Consider the following 22805-nt stretch of genomic DNA (forward strand, 5'->3'; position numbering starts at 1 on the left):
GCTTGAAAGAGATAACCGCTGGTGGCTCAATAAAGCCTCCACGAGCTTCTGAGACTCGGAGGGAGCCTGCAACGAACGAGTGCCTGGAAATTCTCCCTTACGCTCGGCTGGGTTGCTGGTAAGCTCCAGGAGGTCACCTCAGCGCCTGCCATGCGCTCGGCGCCCCCTCGCCTCTTTCGCGCCCAAAAGCCTCCAAATCCAGCCGCCCGTGCTGTGGCCTCTTCCGCGGCTGCAAACGGCCCCGGGGATCAGCACAGGGAGCCTGGCCCACGGAGGGAAAGATGAGCTGCCCTACGGGCCTTCCCCGCCGTTTTAGGCCAGCAAGGACTGGCCTATCTGGGCGCAGCCGAATTGGCTCAATTTAGACAATCTAGAATAGCCAATAACACGAATTAAAGCAAGGAATTGTAGAAATCTCGCTAGTAAAAACGTTTCCTGCCTAGAGAGCCAAATCAACAGTCCTAGGACCGGAAAGGCTGGGAGGAAACTGGGACACAATGGGATAGCTGAAGGCGAAGAAGTTTTCCCTCAGTCTAGCGGACCAATCAGGCTGTGATAAGACCCCTGCCGTGACCCTTTTACGGGTGCCTCGCTTAGCAACAGAAATTCTGGGCTCCATTGTGCTCAAAAGTTGAGGACTCCCTGAATATACAGAGCAAAAAAGTTAGTCAGGCTCAACAGGAGCATCGTGAGGTAAATCACAGAGCACACAGAAGAAAAAGGCGGGGAAAAGGGGAACCTCCCCCTCCACACCCCAAGAACCAATCACAGCGAAGGCTGCCTCACGCAAGTGCCAGCCATCTCCACTCAAAGCCATAACGGCACATTCTCTCTGCATAACCCCACAGCTCCAGCTATGAAATTTTAATATCTTAACAAAGTCCTTTCTATCTCAGGATAGAATTGAGCCTGCTGGGAAGATTTCAATTATCATTTCTTCTCTTCATAACATACTTTTTTTTGATCTTCCTCATAATGGGTATTTTAATCTATAAGGGGAAATCTAATTCACCATATGGTCCAACGGATCTTGATTGATTGTTTTGTCTGGATCTTGACTGTTGAGGTCTTTGAGTGCCATCCTGGTCCATGTTTCAGTCAGAAAACCCCTAATAGAAACAGCCAAAGAAAGAGACTTTAATGTGGACACAGAGAGAGAGAGAGAGAGAGATATCGGATGCATCAGACAAATGCAGGGAGGATTAGACCAAGGACCATATTCTACCCTGAAGCATCTCTTACTCATAGGAAAGACTTCGTCCTGTGGAGGTTTCACATAGGACTCTCTGAATAGGGAGGGAAGATCCAGGCTCTTTGCTTGTGGGGTGTTTCTCCTAACTGATGACGCCACCAACACATTTCCTTCCACGAAGTCCACAATCCCTTTTTTCTCCCTATAAATTTTTTTTTTATAAAACTTTTTTAATTTTTGTTACATAGACAACATATACACACAACAATAGAAAAAGAAAAACAAAAAAGAAAAAAGAAAAGAAAAAAAAACACACAAAAGAAAAAAAAAACAAAGCCCATCATCACATACAGCATGTCGTTTGGTTACAGGTGTTTTAACATTTATCATTCTTATACATTTATTATTTCATTTAATAGGTTATAATTTAATATCATTTCTTATTCCCCTACCTGTGGCAATCCATCCCAACTACATTTCCCCCCCACACACACACCGTATCTCTTTGTTATATATTTAATACACACAACAATTAAAAAAAAAACACATACACAAAAGGAAAAAAAGAACCATCATCACATACAGTATGTCGTTTGGTTACAAGTGTTTTAACATCCACATCTTCGAATAATATTTACCATCTCAGACTTTTCATCTAGTATAACTAAAAACCTCATTTTCATTCTACAATATATATTCAGTTACCATTATTATTAATTATTTTTTTCCAGAAAATATACTTATGTTCATTATTATCCTTGTACTTCATACCTTCAAACAGAGATCTTATTCCTTCATTTTTCAACAAAACGTCACTACATATATATACCAATTTTCAATTATTCCCTTATTAAAATTGTTTATCAGCAGCGAAATATCATTATAATACGTTCTTAACATACATTATATCACCAGACCTCTATTAAATATACATAAAATCATTATTATCCTTATCCTTTTTAAAGCAAAAAATTCTAAAATATTCAATTCATTGATATATTAATTTTTCATTGTATCATTGTTAGATTATTTCACAGCATAGTTGTATCATCATTTAACTTCTTCAATTAAAGCATAAGTATATCATTTTTCATTTCCAAGGTGTTTTTTTTTTCCCCCTAGCCACCGATAAAACAAATCCCATATCTTATAAAATTGCTCATCCTCTTGTTCTCTAATTTCAAGTGTCAATTTACTCATTTCAGCAGAGTCCATTATTTTTCGGATAACTTCTTCCTGTTTTGGTATTGTTTCGTTTTTCCAGTTTTTTGCAAATACAATTCTGGCTGCTGTTAACACATTTACAATCAAATATTTTAAGTCTTTGTTGTAGATTTCTGGTATGATCCCCAATAAAAAGACCTCTGGTTTAAAGTCTATTTGTTTGTGTGGCCTATAAATACTTTTGATGACTGCACGTTGCATGGAGTTGGGATCTCCAGTGGAGCTAAATGTCAGAGAAAAAGCAAAATAAAAACGAAAGTAGAGATGCACTGGGGGAAAGCCTCCATTTCTGAGTTTCTGAGTCCACTTTCTAGTCTGGTTGTGGATGAGTCCATGATGGAGAAGGAGGGTCTCCAGTGCAGATGAAAGGTGGGTGGGAGGTCCCTTCTTCATATCATTGTAAAATCCAGAATCTAATTCAAGAGCAGATTCAGAGGTTGTTTTTTTTTTTTTAATCCAGCATAGTTTCTGGATCCCCACATTCTCTCTACTCTGGGTAAAACCATTTTTAAAAACTATAATCCTTTTGATTTACTAGTCTAGGATATTTTGTGCCTCAACTCCAAAGCTCTTGGAGATATATATAATAAACCTCCTGGGAACAAATTTGATGAAATGAGATGGTAGTTTGGGTGCCCTTCAGACTCATCACAAAGAGGATAATAATTCTGGTGTTTTCGACACAAACCACAGTCTTAATGTTTTTTCAGGGCATACTGCTCTTTGCAAATCTGTTTTTTCCCTGTAATTAATGCTTCTGCCTTTTATTTTATTCTATCTGCCGGTGGATCCACTATGCGTGGCTTAGGACGAGAAGTGGAGCTGATCAAGCCAGAAACACAGAGATGACGTTTAGGCCTCCAAAAATAGCAGAACATTTTTTATTTTATTTTAAATTCTCTTTGGGTACAAGAGAGGCCAGGAGGATGGGCACTGTGAGCAACTGCAGAGAGGAAGGTTTTGGTGTGGTAAAGAAGGCCTGGGAGGTGAGATGGGCTGGGAGAATGACGCAGTTCCTGCCTTGGTCATTGTGTTAAGGGGACAGACTCAAAAGACGTTGCAGCTTTTAATCTCTCTTGGGGAAGGAAGAAGAGAGTGACGGAGAGGCCAAGACCAGCTTTCCAAGAATCCTGAAGATGGAAACCATAGCTTGGATGATAGGTTTGGGACCTCCTTCCCCTTCTACTTCCCATCTCAATCTGACTCTTCTCCTCCCCAAATACATTTTTGCTTTCCTCTTTTCTTATTCTAGATCTTTCTCAGGAAATGTGAGTTTTCTTCTTCCTCGGTGAGGACTCATTTGTGCAATGGGGCACTATTCCTGCCCCTCTTCCTCATTTCATCTGCCCCCAGGGCTCATGATTCAAAGTCATCTCAACTAAAGGAGGTTTGGGGGGGACGCAGAGCAGTTTCTCTTCCTCCCATTAGAAACACCCAGAAGGAGACCCAAAACTGCAGTTTCACTGTGAATGAAATAGATAGATGAATGGATAAGCAAGGAAAGGGGTCATTCTGTGAGTTGCAGTGAAGGGTGTTGAGTATAAGGAGCCTCCCTTTTCTCCATCCTGATGCTCTGAAATGGCTGAGAACTGAGGACATCAGAACAGCTGAACTTTGGAGAAAAAATCATGTCTCGGCCTCGAAGGTCTCCCTATCAGCTCTTCATTCCAGTCTTAATAAGGTTTGGGAACTCTTATGATCCAACCCACCAATAGCTAGAACAGGGGTGGGAAAAGACCCCTTCCTCCTCCTCCTCCTCCTTCAGGGCAGCATCCCACCTGCTTCATCCAATCAGGAAAGAAGAGTCCATTGAGATGGTGGGGATGAAAGTCTTGCAGAGCCTGGGATGATCTCTCCTTCTCTTAACTCCACCTTCCCTCCTTCTCTCTTTCAGTCCTTTCATGGATCCTCCTGGGAGCAGGTAAGAAACCCTCACGCAGACTTTGCTTTGTGTTCATAAAAAGATAGACTGTGTTATGGTATCGGGAGGAGAGAGAAGGTCAAATGAAACTGAAAGCCCATGGAGAGATGCTGAAGGAGAAAAACCCATCTCTGTTCATGTAGCTGATTGGCCGTTCTTTCCCACTTGGGTTGGTGCAAAGGGTGAATCCAATTCTCATTGCTTCTTCAGAAGGGATCTGCGGATGGCCATGATCCTTGTGAATCTAAGAAGTTGCCTTGTGAAAAATGTCCACCTCCATTTCTTCTCCTCCCTGGTATAACATGAAGCATGGTCCACCAACCCCAGAGAGCAAACAGAAAAGTAGTCCTGAAGGACCAGGGAGGGATGAATACTTGGATGGACCTTCATCCAAGCCAACAGCTGGAAGCCCAAGACAACAAGGTCAACCCAAGATGCTTCTAAGAGAGGACTGACAAACTAGGGGTTTAATTTTTTTTAATGGTTGAGAGGAGGCTGAAGGTTTGATGGAAAGAGGAATGTAATCGCTCTTAGGAATAGCAAAATGTATCTTGAGGAGAAGCTGTAGAGATTGCAGCCCTTATAGAAGTTCAAAGCATCATATTGCTAATTAAAGCTCATAGAACCTATGCTAGACCAATCTTAGAGTATTGCTCAACTGTTTGGAATCTCACCATATATCTGACATCAGTACAATCGAGTGGGCTCAGCAGTACTTCGAGGGAAAAGTTTTGCCCTCTTTTGTACACAATAGAATTCCCTAGGCTACTACTAGGCTCAAAATCCTCGGTTTGGAGAACGTAGAACTGTGGCACTGCATACAAAATTATATGTAATAATGCTTTACCGGTGAACAACATGTTTTCTTTTAATCGCAATAATACATGTGCAAACAACCACTTTAAACTCAATATATATCATTCGAAACTTGACTGTCAAAAATATGATTTCTGCAATAGAGTTTTCAATGTCTGGAATGCTCTACCTGATCCAATTGTCTCAGCTACAAATTTTCACAATTTCAGTTGCAAATTGACTTCCGTCAACCTTACTTCATACTTAAGTGGTCAGTAGAGGGGGTTGTGCATAAGTGCACAATCGTGACTATCGTCCCTGTCATTGTATTTTTTTTCTTTTATTCTTGTTTTCGTTTTTGTTTGACAAATTCTAATAAATAGATAAATAAGTAAATAAGCAAACCAATAAATATTAAAGCGCAGGAGAGGATCGGTTCAGATATTGAGAAGAACAGCATTCGTTTTTCCAGGCAGATGAGGAAAAAAAATCTGAATTAAGGAGCAGAGGAATGATATAAATTGGGAGGTAAAAGGGGAAATGACACCAGAGAAGCATTGGTGAGTCTTGGTGTGCTTAATAACGGGATTGCAGAGAAAGCGTGTAGCTCAGTTGGAGCTGGAGTGTCGGGTGGCTGGTGTTCTCCAAAATTGATGGTTTTCTTGCATTATTTGGTCCGATTGTCAGTGCTGGTTCTTGAAGCGCAGCAGCTTGCCATGCCAGCTCTGAACGGATCTTGCAATGCAAGGAAAAAACCATCCAACACTAAGGACATTGAGCAGCCAATCATCAAGTGGATGTCAACGCTGAAGAGGGCCCAGCTGTAGCCATTTTCTTTTCTGTAGCTTTCCTCAAAGAAGCTTTCTTTTCACATTGCTTCAGGGCTGACACAGCCTGCAGCTAAGGGGCAGGGATGGGGGTGTGCAGATAACTGGGGTGTCGTAGCCAAAATAAAATTCTTTCCCCGGGGAATCAAGGACGTTTGTGCAGGTGTTTGAAAGGTGGAGACTGAAGTCACTTAGCAACTGGACTCTATGCTGATTGGACCATGTGACTGGTGACTGGGGGGAAGTGGCAAAGTTTTATTTTCAATGGGGTGTCACACCGGTGAGAACTTAGAGCCAGTTTTCCACCAAGTTTGTGCCAACTTGATATGTCCCAATAAAATGTTCTTTGAGGAATATGCTCGGAGTTCTCAATGTTGCGGATGTATTATTTGTGACCTTGACAGTGGATTTTGGAGAAAAGACTCACGTCCTGTGGGAGTGAAAGATGGGTATATCCAGGTTGAAGGTCAAACAGGGCTCCTTCTTCTGGCTGTTCAATCAAATGTTGGAGACGATTTCATTTATAGCGTTGGTTCCTTTTTCTCCATGTTATCTTCTTGCAAGGATTCCCAAAGCAGTTTATGGATCATGGGAGCCATTCTGGGGATTGGTGGTGGATGTTCTGGTGCAGAGATCTGGTTCCAGGAGTTGATCAGAAGGAAGAACTCAGTGGCTTCTCTTTCTTTCCTTAGGTTCACAGGCAGATTCAAGGCTATCGGCCCCCAGGCTGTCCTCAGATCTTCAACATCGTGCCATTTTTAAAGGGGAGGAGATCCCCTTGAAATGCTCTCCCCCAGAAGAATCTCAGGCAGAATCCTTCGTTTTCTATTGCAAAGATCAATCCGATTTAACAATCACGAATGAAAATCTCGATAAAAATACCCTCAATCTCAGAACAGCAGATCTCAACCCAAACCTCATAAAATGTACATGCAGGTTCATTGAAAGAGTTGGAGGATGGGACACTTCACCTCAAAGTAACCAACTGGTCTTTACCTTTGTTGGTAAGATGAATATTTGAGATTGAGATGAGCTAGAAAGCAGGAAATAAAGGACAGGCTGGGGCAGGGGCAGGTGGGCAGGGGCCAGCTGATTGTCGGAGGTACCGGTTTTCCGGCTGAATACCACTTCTGGTTGCGGTTTCTGGTGTAAATATTTGGTTCCAGGAGTTGATCAGAAGGAAGAGCTGAATGCCTTCTCTTTCTTTCTTTGGGTTCATGGACAGATTCATGGGTTCCAGCTCCCACACTCTCTTCGTCACTTTCACACATCGTCGTCATTAAAGGAGAAGAGATCGCCTTGAAATGCTCCCTCCCAAAAAATTTTTGGGCAGATTCTTTCATTTTCTACTGCAAGGATCAATCCAATTTAACAGTCATGTATGAACAGCTCAAAAACGATACTTTCGAATTCTGGACTGCAGATCTGGACTCAGATCAAACAGAGATAAAATGTATCTGCTGGTTCCGGGAATCACCTGCAGGATTCATTCTTTCTCTTAAAAGTAACCAGCTGGTCTTCTCCGTCAATGGTAAGATGAATATTCATTACCTGGAAGGATTAACGTCAAAGGCAGCGCTAATGCTTAAAATATAAAAATGCACATTACACCTTTCAAAAATTAATTCAGCAAAGAAAACCCCAAACAAGCAAATCCATTGGTGAACAGATGATTCAAGAACCTTCTTTTAATGGTAAATATATCTTCCAAATAGGATACTGTTCTTGGGATAGAGGTGGGTTTCTGCTGGTTTACCTCAGATTGGGCGAACTGGTAGTCGCAGCAGTGGGAGGCTCCGTCAACCCACCTGGACGCTTCTGCGCATGCGCAGAAATGTTGCACGAGCGCGTATGCACACACGTGCCCATGAGTGAACCAGTAGTAAAATACTGTGGTTGGGACAACATTGTGAGAGCATTTATAAAAGCAACAATACCTTCATCTCTCATATACTTACCTAAACACTTACCTATTTCATTTTCTTGGCTCCCTGTTAGAGATATTTGCTTTTCTTTAATTCTGAAGATTTGAATACTGAAAAACATCAGTTGCATGAAAAGGGGTAGGTAGGGAGTTTTTGGAACTATTTTCACTTTACACTAAAGTAAAATTCATTCTCTTATTTTCCATTTTAAATTTCATTTTTTTAAAAAAAAACTATCACTGCTTTGCCTCATAAAAATGGTGTCATATTTTATAACATAACATTATATTTTATAATATTAAAAGGTGGAGAAATGAATAGATTAACACTTGCAATTAAAGGAAAGGAAGAATCTGATTATTATAATATATGGGAGCTAGTTTACCAATGGTTAGAGAATAAAGTTGAAAATAATGTATTATAACGTTTAATAAATTAAAAAATGTTATACTAATAGATATGTGAAGATTTAAGTACTTGTATTAAAATAAGTACATATGTATGTATGTATGTATGTATGCATGTATGTAGTGTTTGTGCTGATAAATATGTATGTATGTATGTATGTATATATATATATATATTCTGAGGTTTCCGCGGGTGTTAGTATGTAGGTCTTTGGTTATTCAGGTTTTCTCCCACTTCCAATTTTACGGGGGAGGAAACCTGAATAACCAAAGACCCACATATACATATACATACATACATATACATACATACATATACATATACATACACATACACACATACATACATATATATATATATCACCATCTTTAGGCTGGTGCTTTTGGCTTTTTGGACGAGGGCGGGTGAGAAAAAAAAAAAATATATATATATATATGTGTGTGTGTGTGTGTGTGTGTGTGTATGTACATGTACATGTATAGATATATATAAATTGGGGGAAATGGTGTCATAGTTTCAAGGATGTGGATGATTGCAGGAAATTTATCTGCTTCACAGTAGACATTAATTTATCTCCCTTGTGAACATTTTGCACAGGTAGCCTTCCTTCCCCTGTGCTGAGGGTGGATCCATTGTCCCAGAGGGTGAAGGAAGGTGACCCCTTGATCTTCCTCTGCTCAACGGAAGGAGAAAACGCAGAGAAGAAGTTCCATTTCTACAAGGATGGGGTGGAGATCACCAGCAGCTATGAAGCTCTGAGGAAGGATTCCAGCGATCTCTCAGATCCTCTTCAAAATGGCTCTCTGAGAATCCCGCATGCCACCTTCAATCACAGTGGAGAATTTGCTTGCAGTTATGAGGAAAATATAAATGGGCGCTGGATACTGTCTCCTTGGAGTCAGGAAGTGAATGTCACAGGTGAGCCCGTCGGGGGAAGGATGGATGGGATGAATTCTTGGATGTGAGACTATCAGGGAATCCTACCACCACAGCAGAGGTGGTTTTCAGCAGGTTCTGACCAGTTCTGGAGAATCAGGAGCGGAAATTTTGAGTAGTTCGGAGAACTGGTAAATACCACCTTTGGCTGGCCCCGCCCCCATCTATTCTCTGCCTCCCAAATCCCAGCTGATCAGGAGGGAATGGGGATTTTGCAGTATCCTTCCCCTGCCACGCCCACCAGGCCACATCCACCGAGTCATGTCCACAGAACCAGTAGTAAAAAAATTTGAATCCCACCACTGCACCACAGGCCAGACTAGGAAGGGCAAAGGAAGATGTGGAGAAAGGCAAATGGTTTCTGTGGGGCTTTTAAGTAAACTCCACAGAGAGGTCCATGAAAAATCCAGAACTGAACTTGAGAAAAAGTGGGATCTATTTCATTTATAGACTTTATAGAATTTAAACCTTCCATAACAGGCAGGCAGAGTAAAAATGTTTTGACAAGAAATACTAAATCATCTTTTTTGTTTGTTACTCAAACCAGTTGGTACCCAAGATACAAATCCTATTTGGAGATATTACTGGATGGCGATTCCTTTTATAATCCTTATAATCCTGCTGGTTCCACTTGCCTTTTATTGCTGGAAGAGGAAGAGAAGTAAGTGAAGGGTTTGGGTTCAAGGCTTCCCTTACCTGGAATCCTAGATGTGGCTCCTGATGTGGTTGGAGATGTGGACAGAGAGACCCTCTGGGGAGGCAGCAAAGGGGAGCCAGATCTGGATTTGAGAGACATGGGCAGACAATCTGGGAGGAGGGTGGAATGATTCATCCTTCTTTTTTACTTTTATTGCCGTCTTGGAAGTATCTCCATCCCATGAGCCATTTCAGCTGGCGGAAAAGAAAGAGGAAGGAGATGTTCTTGGAATGATGGAACCTCAAGCAACAGCAGCAGCTACATCTTTGTCTGTCAAGGTAGCTGGTGGGATTCATGGGTGACTTTGATCAGCGTCCACATGAGAGTTCTGTTTACACTGGAGAGTGAAACCAGGTTCATGGAATCCCCTCTGATGACTTTTTGTGTCCTCTGGAGTCATCCAACTCTCATTGTGTAGAGGCAAGCGTGACGCAGTTGTATTTTAGAGTGCCTGAGACATATTGGGGTAATGTTAGTAGGCAGCTGAACTCCAGCCCTTCAATTCAAGAAGAATTTAGCTTCTGAAGGTCCACTTGTCTTGATCCCTGTTAACATTTGCTCTTTCTTTCTTTGCTTTTTGGGTTTCAACCAAAGAATTTACTGTAGGCACTGTTACCCCTAGATATTTCTTTCAAAGATGGGGAAGGGTATTTCTCTTTTTTGTTTTCAATTCAACAAACCATGGGTTGCCCAAGATATTTTATTGGCCTTAAATCTCACACAAACCTACAAAATGAAAGATGTAGTTGAGAATACGAAGTACCTTAGTAGGTATTCAACATTCCTCTAAATAAGTGCTGGAGACAAAGTTTTAGGAAAGGTTGCTATGAGTTTCTTCTTAGAAGCATCTCATCACCCTCAGGAATCTGAGACGGGAAATTTGGCTTGGTCAGATCTGATGCCGAAGGTCAATCCTTCTTCTTTGACGTGGTGGCTTGGCAATCTTCCTAGGCTGCAGCAGACGCGTTAAACTTACTTATTTCTAAAAATGTTGCAAAAAGATGGAGAAATCCCTTGTTCTCCGAAGGTTCCTGAGTTGTACGGAGATTGAATGTTTGAGCAACATCCTCTGTTTCGCTCTCTTTCCCAGGACTCTGAGGTCACCTACAGCTCCATCCAGGTCTCCTTCACTCTGTCTCCTCCTGGACCAACAAGGAAGAACTTTCTTCCACAACAGGAAGAGGAGGGGATATTGTACAGTGATATTGTGTTCCAACCCAAAAGGAGACAACAAAGTCATCCCTGATTGAAGCAGGTGGTGAAGAAATGATGAGGTGCAGCTGAGCTTCAGTTTAGGGCAGAAGAGAAAACACATCAAATAGGGGGAAATCCTGGGGATAACATTATTCTAGCAGTCTGCCAGGGAATTGCGCAGCTGGTGTCCAAATGGAGTCAGAGACGCTGACACAAACTTGTAGTTTTATATAAATAAATATCTTTTACAACTACTGGTAGTACTTGACTTACAACAGGTTGTTTAGTGACCGTTTGCAGCCACAACAGCTCTGAAAAATAGATTCATGACCATTTTCCACGCTTATAACCATTGCTCATTCCCATGGTCACCTGATCAAAATTCAGACTCTTGGCAACTGACTCATACTTATGACAGTTGCAGTGTCCCGAGGTCATATGACCCCCCCCTTTTGCGACCTTCTGACAAGCAAAGCCAATGGGGAAGCCAGATTCACTTAACTTCCCTGTCACTAAATTAACAACTGAAGCCATTCCCTTAACAAATGTGGCAAGAGCGGTCGTAAAACAGGGCAAAATTCACTTGACAAATGTCTCACCTAGCAACAGAAATGTGTGGTCGAAAGTTGAGGACTTCCTGAATATATAGAGCAAAAAAGTTAGTGAGGCTCAACAGGATCTTCGTGAGGTAAATCACAGAGCTCATAGAAGAAAAAGGCGGGAAAATGGAACCTCCCCCCCCCCGACAAAAAAAAATCCCAGGAACCAATCACAGCACAGATTGCCTCATGCAGGAGCCAGCATTCTTTAACCAATCAGCTACAACCAGGTCTTTGGCTCCCTACCCAACCGCACAGCTCCAGCTATTAATTTAAATATCTTAACAGAATCTCACTTCTATCTCGGTTTAGACTTGAACCTGCTGGCAAGATTTCTGTTACAATTTCTTCTCTTCATAACATACATTTAAAAAATCTTCATAATTGGTGTTTTCATCTCTAGGGGAAATCTAATCATTCCCCTACGTGGTCCAATGGATCTTGATTGAGTGGTTTGTTTGTATCTCAACCGCTGGGATCTTTCCATTCCATCCTTGTTCCAGCCAAAAACCCCTAATAGAAGCCAAAGACAAAACATGGTTTAGTCTCCTTCAGAACTGATACTTTAATATACTGGGGAAAAGTAATCTCAACTGCTTTGTCTGTGTGAGCAGCCATCTTATACTTAGACTTCACTACTATCTGGGGCCGACTGCCATGAACTGTGGGGAGGGGCCAATGCCTGGGGAAATGGAAGTATGAGCTGTATCATCTCGAGGCACTGCCTCATGGCCACCCAGTTGGAAGAAAGAGGGGGCCACAACGCAAATTGGACCGTCCGTTACTCTGGAGGAATAGAGTAATAATATACTTGTTCAGTACCTGACTCGGATAGCAATGGTTCACACTTACGACGGTGAAAAAAAGGAACTTTGCAACCAATCCCCTCATTTAAAACCTTCCACAAAGCAAAGCAGAAGTTACACCTTAAACAAATTTTCACTTTGCCTTGCTCAGCGGCTGAGCCCTAATCGCGGTCCTTAAATGAGGACTGCCTGTATTCTGCTCAAAATGGTTTGTTGGGTCCTTTCTTCATATTAATATAAATCCAAAGAGTAACTCAAGAGCAGATTCACGGATTTAATCCAGAACGGTTTTGGGAACACCCCATTCCTCCAACAAAAATCATTTTAAAGACTCACGAACGAAGGCGAATATACTTGTCTCAGGTTAATGTTGCATTTACTTGCTTTTTATTTAGTAGTCCGGGATATTTTTGTCCTCCAATTCCAAAGTTCGTAGAGATACATAATATAGAGATAATAGGAACAAACTTTAATTCTTTATTGAATTGGGATGGTGGTTTGGGTACACTTCAAACACATCACCATTAGGATAATCATTCTGGTGTTTGAGACGCAGCCAGTAATTTTCAGAACTGTTTTAGGAGAAGTCACTGATTTTTCCCCCCCCCCCAGAATTAAACTTTTCATAAGTAATCGATTACATGTTCTTTCATTCTATCCGTCTGCGGCTCCACTATGGAAATGTGTGGTTTAAGAGGAATAACGCAGCTGATCAGGTCGGGCACCCAGAGAGGGGTTTAGGCCTTGCAAAAGGGAAGAACGATATGGCTTTCACACCTCCACCTCACCGGATAGCTACTTTTTTTTTCATTCTCTTTGGGTAAAGAGAGGCCAGGGAGGTGGGCACACTGAGCTGCTGCAGAGAAAAAGATTTTGGTGTGGTGAATAAGGCTGGGGAGCCAAGCTGCGTCTTGAGCTGGAAGGCGTGGGTGTGTTGTCCTTGGTGGGGATGACGCAGTTCCTCCTCTGGCCGTTGAGGTGGAGGACTGACTCAAGAGAAGTTGCCGCTCTTCGTCTCTCTGGGGAAGGTAGAAGACAGCGACGGAGAGTCCAAGACCAGCTTCCCAGGAATCCTGAAGTGAAGATGGGGACCATCCCTTGGATGACAGGTTTGGGGCCTCCTCCTCCTTCTCCTTCTTCCTCACTCCCATCTAAATCCAACCATTCTTCTTTCCTGCGCCCAAGGTCATGCTCCACTCGCATCCTTTTCTTCTTGTAGACACTCCTCAAAAATTCAGCCCTTCCTTCAGAGTTATTGCTTGGATCAATCATCTCCTCCTAGGTAGAAGTCACAAGGAAAATAGGGTTAGATGCAGCTTTTCTGCAAGCAAGGAAAGTTATCTTGATGATAACCTTCTGTAGCTTTCTATTACGATGATGACGTTGGTGATGTTATCCATTCACTCCTGTCCGACTTTTGGTGGTTTTATGGACCGGGTCTCTCCACATCTTTCAATATTGCTCTGTTTCTTTTGAGTTGGTCCGTAGTTTGATGGTGTCCAGCCATTGCTGTTTTTTTGGTGGCCCGGTTTCCTTTTACCACTAACAGCCTCCTTCTTAGATGAAGCTGAATTCTATCTATAAAGGAGAATATTTGTAGCTCGGGATTGAAAGGAGGGCTCCTTGGTGCTCCCTGAGCTTGTTGGTTTTCTTCCAGGCATTTCATAACCCAATTCGGGAACATTATCAGTGGTGGATGGGAGTGGAGTTTGAGGAAGCCTCGAGCACAGATGATGTTGCTTAATTTGGATGATGAAATGATGCAAGAAAACGATGAATAATGCAAGAAAACAACCGAGCTCAGAGAGCACCAAGGACCCATCAAGAAAGCCATCATCCTATCTCTTGCAGTGAATATAGTATTGTGGGTAGGAGTTGTCCTATTTCCACCTTCTGCTCCTACAGAATGCAGAAAAATAGAATTGGAAGGGCCTTGGAGGTCTTGTAGTCCACCCCCTGCTCAAGCAGGAGACCCTATACTTTTTCAGACAAATTCAGACAAATTGCAACTTACTGGGGGAAAGTGGATCTCCTCGTTATGTAATTGCATCGAGAACCAAAGCCGGTTGTCTCTCAAAGGGACTTCTTTAATTTACATGAATTTAATGTATGGGGTATGAAAATATTTTTCCCCAGTTTTGAAAGTGGAGGGTTTCCTTTTAAAAAGTGTCGCATTTATAGGAAATGTAAAACCTATCTTCTTTTCCTTCAAAATTTACTGGCTTTTAGTCCTGTTTTCAAGGTCTCCCTGCATCATGTCTTCCCCTTCAATCTTCCTTTTGGCTTTTTAAATTTCTTCTTCCTGTTGTTGTTTCTTCTATGCTCTTACAGAAATAGAAACTACCAGTTTTGCGCAGAGATCTGAGGGGTTGGGGATTTTTTTTTTTTTTTGTATTCCGTTGAAACCACTTTCGTTTTGTTTCTCTTTCAGTTCTTTTGTGGATGAACCTGGGAGCAGGTAAGACTTCCTCTGCAACCACACAATCCTGGATTGTGAGGGTTGCCACCTGTGTGTGAAGGAGAGAGAGGTGAAAATGTAGGAGAAGGAATGGCAGAACCTGGAAGGGGAGTTAAAAAGGCTACTGGACTAGAATCCCTACATAGCTACAAGCAAACTAATCCCAACCTTCCTTGAATGCTGTTGACCCTTATCTAACTCTAACCGAATGCTGTCTCTTAGGGTCAGGTTTCCAAATAGCACCCAAAATTAAATCCGAGTCCAAGGCAAAGTATTCCTTAAAGTTCCCATTTATTCAGAGAGCCACGTTGGCACATTTGGGAAAACCTGAATAGGAAAACTTCCCAGTTTTCCCACCTAGTTGGAAGTTCAATGTCTTTCCCCCACACCCACAAGTCCATCCCATGGTCCAATCTTCCACTGCTGCAGCTTCCACCCATCCAGTTCTGGTCAGGTGCAAAGGTGCAGAGACAAAGGATGACCTTGGCTTTCTAGAAAGAATGTTGTTATGGCTACATATCATCTAACTCCGTACAATCCATTTTCCCACCATAGAAGATGCATAATGTAATAATAGAAAGTGTGGCAGGCCAAAGATCCAAAAAAAAGATGGCTGCAGGCCTGGCAGTTAGTTGAGAAGATTCTCATGTAGGGGTTTTTAGCAACAAATCAGTTTAGAGCCGAGGTGGCGCAGTGGTTAAATGCAGCACTGCAGGCTACTTCAGCTGACTGCAGTTCTGCAGTTCGGCTGTTCAAATCTCACCGGCTCAGGGTAGACTCAGCCTTCCATCCTTCCAAGGTGGGTAAAATGAGGACCTGGATTGTTGTTGGGGGCAATATGCTGACTCTGTAAACCGCTTAGAGAGGGCTGAAAGCCCTATGAAGCGGTATATAAGTCTAACTGCTATTGCTATTGCTATATAAATCTAACTGCTATTGCTATAGTTTAATATAGACCTGTTTCTAATGCCTGACACAAAATATTGCCGTACCCAAAGCCAAAATATAAACGCACAAGGGGAAACTTGTCCCCTTCTGCATTTGGGATCTCTTTTGTTATTGCTTGTTGTGGGCATAGTCCCATAGTCTCCAGAAAGCCATTTTGTCCGGTGGTTTAGGAACTAGGTTAGAAAGTGGAAGATGGGGAGTTCTAGCTGTGCCTTAGCCATGAAAGCCAGCTGGGTGACTTTGGGCCAATCACCAGGAGACGGTGAGTTCTAGTCCCACCTTCGGTTCAAAAGCCATCTGGGTGACTTTGGACCAGACTCTCTCTCTCTCTGTCTCTCTCTTCCTCCCTCCCCCTCCCTCCTGCCCTCTCTGTCCAGTCCACCTCACAAGGTTGTTGTTGGAGAAAAAATAGGAGGAGGAAGACGGGTGTGTTTACCTTCTTATTTGTAAAAACAATAAACAAACAAACAAATAATATGATATGATAGACAGACAGTCAAGTAGATTGGCAGACAGATAGATAATATGATAGATAATATGATAAATAGACAGACAGACAGACAGACAGATAGGCAGATGATAGATTGATAGAGGAGGAAAGGGATAGATAGATAGATGATAGATCATAGATAGATTGATAGATACAGGAGAGGGGATAGATAGATAGATGTATGGATGGATAGATGATAGACAGACAGACAGATAGATGGGATAGATAGATAGATGATAGACAGACAAATAAATAGATGGGGGAGGGATAGATAGATAGGTAGGTAGGTGGGTGGGTAGTAGGTAGGTAGGTAGGTAGGTAAGTAGGTAGAGGAGATAGATAGATAGATGATAGATAGATGATAGACAGACAGACAGAGGAGAGAGGGGATGGATGGATGGATGGATAGATAGATAGATGATAGACAGAGGAGAAAGGGGATGGATAGATAGAGATAGATGAGAGGGGATAGATAGATAGATGATAGACAGACAGACAGATGAGAGAGGGGGTGTATAGATAGATAGATAGATGGATGGATGGAGGGAGGGAGGGAGGCAGCAGGGTCACAGACAGAGACGGATAGATAGACACAGAAATAGAGAGAGACAGACAGACTGACAGACAGACAGACAGACAGACAGACAGACAGACAGACATAGAGAGATAACATAGGCCACTGCTGGAGATTGAACATCCCGAAGGATTTCTTAATGGGCACAAAATCTCCATCTCTCAAGACTTCAGGCATATTCTGGAGGCTGTTTTACTATGCAGGAAGAGTGGGGTCGCCTTTAAGAACGTGTTTTCTCCATTTCCCCTTTGGGAAAATATAATATTCTACCTCTTTTAATATTCCACAAAATATTTCATTCTTGATAAGGTGGGAGGGCTTCCCACACTTGGATGGACCTTCATGCAAGCCATCAAGGGGAGGAGAACTTTTCATTTGCAGCGTATTGTCCTGGCAAGAGGAAGCAATGGGTCAAGGATCCTCGGAGCAGATGATGGATGGGAATCATCCTGGGAGTCAGGGTGGATGTTCTGGTGTAGAGACTTGTTTCCAGGAGACGATCAGAAGGAAGGACTCAATGGTTTCTCTTTCTTTCTTCAGGTTCACAGAAATATTTATCTCTATCAGCTCCCAGGCTGTCCTCGTCTATTCAACAGGACTTTGTTATTAAAGGAGAAGAGATTTCCTTGAATTGCTCCCTCCCCAAGGGAGTCGAATCAGGGAGACCAGAGGGACCTACTAGAATCAAGTTCTTTTTCTACTGTAGCGATCAATCCTACTTACCTATTGGAGATCAACATCACACTAACAATATCTTCAACTTCAGGACTGGACATCTGAACTCTAGCCAAATAAAGATAATATGCACCTGTGAGATCAGGGAAAACTCTAAAGGATGGACTTTTTCTCCTGAAAGTAACCAACTGGTCTTCTCAGTGATTGGTAAGATGAATATTTATTACCCCCAAATATTCATACCAGAAGATAACACAATGCTCAAGCTACGGAAGTGCACAATAGACCTTTCAAAAATAAACCGAGTAAACAGAATATGAAAAATCAAATAAATCGCTAAATAAATAACACCTGGTTAGCAGGACATTCTTTCCATGGGAAAAATATTCCCCCAAAGGGATTTTATGGTTTATTTTATTTTATTTTATTTATTAGTTTGACAAAAATGTATACATTGACCACTCTGTTGCTGAAGTCCTATTTTCTGCAATCGAGTTTGAGTTTGTATCAATTATTTGTGCATGTATTATTGTGGTTGAAGCTGAAGCAGTCATTGACAGGTAGGACGTTGTAGCAGACAATTTTGTGTACGATGCTTAGGTCAGACCGCAGGGGAGAACAATTACAGAAACAACGAATCCTTTTCTACTCTTGTATGCTTCATACCTACCTACGGTAGCGATATAATTTATGTACTTTACTGCCTATTACAGAAATTTGCTTTTCTTCAATTGGAAGATTCAGTTGATGGGAAGATAGAGGTCATGATTTCTTGGTCCAGTCTCTCTTGTGTGAAAAGGGATGGTGTTTGATCGGGTAAAGGAGGCACAAAAGGCTTCAATAAACAACAGCTCTTTATTGCAAGTCAAGTAAACATCCGGCTGAGGAATGGTCGGACAGCATCCTTTTTAAAGAGATCTGTCAGATCTCTCAGCCAAAGCGATTCAACCTCTGTTCACGTCGGAACAGAGGACCTTGGTGGAAACCTCTAGCAGTCTGTCAGCAAGGGGGGGGGGATATCTAATAGATAGACTTTGTGTTACTTTCACTCTAAACTAAAGTCAAATTCATTCTCCTTTCTTATTTTCCTTTTTAACCTCCATTATCTGAAATATCACTGCTTTGCCTCAAATGGTACCTTAGATTCAAGGAGGTGGCCTGGATGATTTGAGGAAACTCCTCTGCTTCAAAGTAGACATTAATGTCTATATTTTCCTTGTGAACATTTTGTACAGATGGCCTCCGTTCCCCAGTGCTGAAAGTGGAACCGTTGTCCCAGAGGATGAAGGAAGGTGACCCCTTGCTCTTCCTCTGCTCAACGGAAGGAGACAATGCAGAGAAGAAGTTCCATTTCTACAAGGATGGGGTGGAGATCACCTCCAGGGAAGAAGGTCTTCTGGATCCCTCCACTGAACCCACAAATCCTCTTCAAAATGCCTCTCTGAGAATCCCTCATGCCTCCTTCAACCACAATGGAGAATTTGCTTGCAGTTATGAAGAAAAGAGAAGCAACCGATGGGTCAAGTCTTCTTTGAGCCAGGCAGTAAACATCACAGTTGAACCAGGTAGGAGATTTGGATTTGGTTCAATCTTGAGGCCACCATGAAAGGCACGAAGGAACAAGAGAGTCTTGGAGAAAAGTCAATGAGTTTTGTGGGGTTGTTAACTAGTTCCACAGAGAGGTCCATGAAAAATCCAGAACTGAGCTTGATAAAAAAAAGTGGGGGAGGTCTCTTTCATTTGTAATGGATTTTAAACCTTCCATTACAGGCAGAGTAAAAATGTTCTGACAAGAAATACTAAATCATTTTTCTTTTTTGTTACTCAAACCAGTTTTGACCCAAGATTCAGATCCTATATGGAGATATTCCTGGATGGCGATTCCTCTTATAATCCTGATAATCCTGCTGGTTCCACTTGCCTTTTATTGCTGGAAGAAGAAGAGCAGTAAGTGAAGGGTTTGGGTTCAAGAGTTCCCTCACCTGTCCTAGATGTGGCTCCTGATGGGCTTGGAGATGTTGACGGAGAGATTCTCTGGGGAGGCAGGAAAGGAGAGCCAGGCCTGAGAGAGAAGGGCAAACAATATGGAACAATTGATGGAAAGAAGTCATTTTATCTTTCTTTTTTTACGATGATTATTATTATTTCTCCCTCGGAAGCATCAGCATCCCAGGAACCATTTCAGCCCATGGAAAAGAAAGAGGAAAGAAATGAACTTGCAGTGATGGAGCCTCCAGCAGCAACAGCAGCTACTTCCTCACCTGTCAAGGTAACTGGTGGGATTCATGGATGACCTTTTTTTATTAAAAACATTTTTTTTTATTTTTAAACAGAAAAGTACAAACACACATAAATCATAAAAACACCTTCCAATTCCATTCAGTGTGTCGATTGGTTACAAAACTTTTTTGTACATTCTCACCATAGTCTTCACTTACACTTTATATAGAATCTCATATTATCAATCTGGTATATATGTATATAACTGTTATCATTATTATACATTTATTTGACTATAATTGTCATTACTTCATTTTATATAAGATATGCTACATTTTAGGTAAATTTATATTATAACATTTCATTACATCTTCCTAAATCCGTCCAGTAATAATACATCTTTATAAACTTCTTTATCTAAACCATTGATAAAATAAATCCCATGTTTTATAAAATTGTTTATCTTTGGTTACCAAACTTTTCTACATCCTCTCCATAGTCCTCACTTACAAATTATATAAAAGCTCATATTATATGTATATGTATACAGTATTATCATTATTAATCATTTATTTGACTATAACTATTATTACTTCATTTTATACAAAATATGGTAACTTTAAATAAATTCAAATTAATTTTTATTACAACATTTCATTACATCATCTTTTATCCATCCAATAGTAGTGAATTTTTTTTTCCCTTGCCATTTGAAGTATTTGTATTCTAATTACTTTTTTAGTAGATCTTGTATGGACATCTCTTGGCAACTTATATTTCACTGCGTACCTTGTGAAGGCTTGAAACCCCCGGGATTCACAGGTGACTTTAATCAGGGCCTGCAGGAGGTCTATTTACCAAGTCTATGAAAAAAAGTTTTATCCCCACTATTGATGGTGTCCTCTGGAGTCTCCCAACTGCCATGAAGAAACAGGAATGATGTAGATAGGATTCAGAGCGTCTGAACTTTAACCCTTAAATGCAAACATGATTTTTCCTTCCATAAAGACCATTTGTCTGGAGCTCTCTAAACATCTGCTCTAATTTTCTTGACTTGCTTAGTTTCCAACAAAGAATTTTGGAATTTTGGAAGTACCAAATCTTTCTTTAGAAAATGGGAAAGCCAAATAATTCTCTTTATGGCTAACAAATCATGTGCTGGCCAAGAAATTGAATGGCCTTGAAGCCCACACAAACAGAAAGAAATATTTTCAAAGTATCTTAGAAGGCATTAAAGATTCCTACTATTAAGTGTTGGGGCAAAGTTTTAGGGGATTGCCCCTCTGGGTTTCTCAGAAGCGTCTCATCATCATCGGGAATCTGAGACAGGAGACTAGACTGGGTTAGATCTGATGCCAAAAGTCAATCCTTCTTTTCCTTGACAGGCTGAGAATCTTTGTAGTTGTGTTAAGCTTATTTATTTCTAAAAATGCTGCAAAATGATGGAGGAATCCCATGTTCTCAATGGGTTCCTTAGCTGCAGGCAGATTGAACGATGTCTTCTCATTCCCTCACTTTCCCCAGGACTCTGAGGTCACCTACAGCTGCATCCAGGTCTCCTTCAGCCCATCTCCTCCTGGACCAACAAGGAGGAATCTTCTTACACAGCGGGGAGAAGAAGGGATATTGTACAGTGATATTGTGTTTCCCCCCAAAAGGAGGAATCAAAACCATCCCTGATTGCAGGAACGTGTGTCCCTCTTGGTCCAGTCCCTTATTTCTCCTAGACATGGATGTCACCCTTGAAGAGATGACGATGCAGCTCAGTTTTGATTTATGGCAGAAGAGAAAACCCAACAAACAGGGGAAAAACCCTGGGCATAATCTCATTCTATGAATCTATCAAGGAATTGCACAGTTGGTGTCCAAATGGAGCCAGAGATGCTGATACAAACTTGCCAATAAATGCATTTTATAACTAGAGGTAGTCCTTTGTTTTACATCAGGCTATTTAGTGACCGTTTGATATTATAACGCCACTGGAAAAAGTGACTTATGACCGTTTCCCAAACTTATGACCATTGCACCACTCTAATCAAAATTCAGACGCTTGGCAACTGACTCATACTTATGACGGTTGCAGTGTCGTGGGGGGGTCACCTGATCCCCTTTTGCTCATTGACTGTCTGACAAGCAAAGTCAATGGGGAGGCCAAATTCAGTTAACAACCGTGTCACTAAATGGACAACTGAAGCCATTCACTTAAGAACTGTGGGCAGAAAGGTCACAAAATAGGGCAAAATTCCCTTTTACAGGTGTCTTGCTTAGCAACAGAAATTCTGGGCTGCATTGTGCTCAAAAGTTGAGGACTCCATGAATATATTGATAGGAAACAAAAGGCTGAATTGTTTTTAGCCTACTTACTTCCCCAATATGCAAAAGATCATTTGGAGTTAAGTAAGATCTTTAAATGATATTTGCTTCAAAACGCTTAAGAAACTTGGTTTCCCTATCTTTCAAGGAAGGATTGGCGTTTAACTAGTTCTAATCCATCTCAGTAACAGATGATATTTTTTCAGGCAACCGGCAAACTATGATTTAGGTTTAAGGATTGGATTCTGAAACGTTTTGCTCAGATGGCATATCTGCCAAATCAAGGAACAAAATCATGCCCCCTAATCCCAAGAGGTTATCTTTTAGACTCAAGGTGCTTTTCTCCTCTTGAAAATGCTTGTTTAATTGCTTTTTGCGCTTATCTATAGATAGGTATGATAAGTTAATGAGTATTATTTATTAAATTTATATGCCACTCATCTTACTATCCAAAGTGATACTGAGAAGCTTACAATACAATAAAGCAGCAATATAAAACCATTAAAATTAACAGGAACTTAGATAAAATTAGGAACCCAGTATATGAGTGACAATAGGTGGAAATTTCACTTTTACAATGCTATATGTATATCTTTTTTGATC

The 22805-nt window shown here is 41.3% G+C and overlaps 1 protein-coding gene across 1 annotated transcript; it reads left to right on the plus strand.

The window, feature by feature from the left end:
• Window positions 1-7336: 7336 nt before the first annotated feature.
• Window positions 7337-21697, plus strand: LOC116522045. The gene is made up of 7 exons (XM_032236631.1): window positions 7337-7490; window positions 8890-9210; window positions 14956-14982; window positions 18905-19234; window positions 19503-19616; window positions 19829-19938; window positions 21414-21697. The coding sequence occupies exons 1-7, from the start codon at window positions 7337-7339 to the stop codon at window positions 21567-21569; spliced, it is 1212 nt and encodes a 403-aa protein (XP_032092522.1). The 3' UTR covers window positions 21570-21697.
• Window positions 21698-22805: the final 1108 nt, after the last annotated feature.

This window comes from Thamnophis elegans, chromosome Z (genome assembly GCF_009769535.1).
Source record: "Thamnophis elegans isolate rThaEle1 chromosome Z, rThaEle1.pri, whole genome shotgun sequence".
NCBI classification, from domain to species: domain Eukaryota; kingdom Metazoa; phylum Chordata; class Lepidosauria; order Squamata; family Colubridae; genus Thamnophis; species Thamnophis elegans.

What these genes read in the sequence shown, in the direction of transcription:
- LOC116522045 (XM_032236631.1), top strand. Translation starts at nt 7,337, where the DNA reads ATGTATGAACAGCTCAAAAACGATACTTTCGAATTCTGGACTGCAGAT. An exon ending in TCAGGAAGTGAATGTCACAG is followed by an intron (nt 9,211 to 14,955) that starts GTGAGCCCGTCG and finishes TTTCTCTTTCAG; the next exon opens with TTCTTTTGTGGATGAACCTG. An exon ending in AAACATCACAGTTGAACCAG is followed by an intron (nt 19,235 to 19,502) that starts GTAGGAGATTTG and finishes TACTCAAACCAG; the next exon opens with TTTTGACCCAAGATTCAGAT.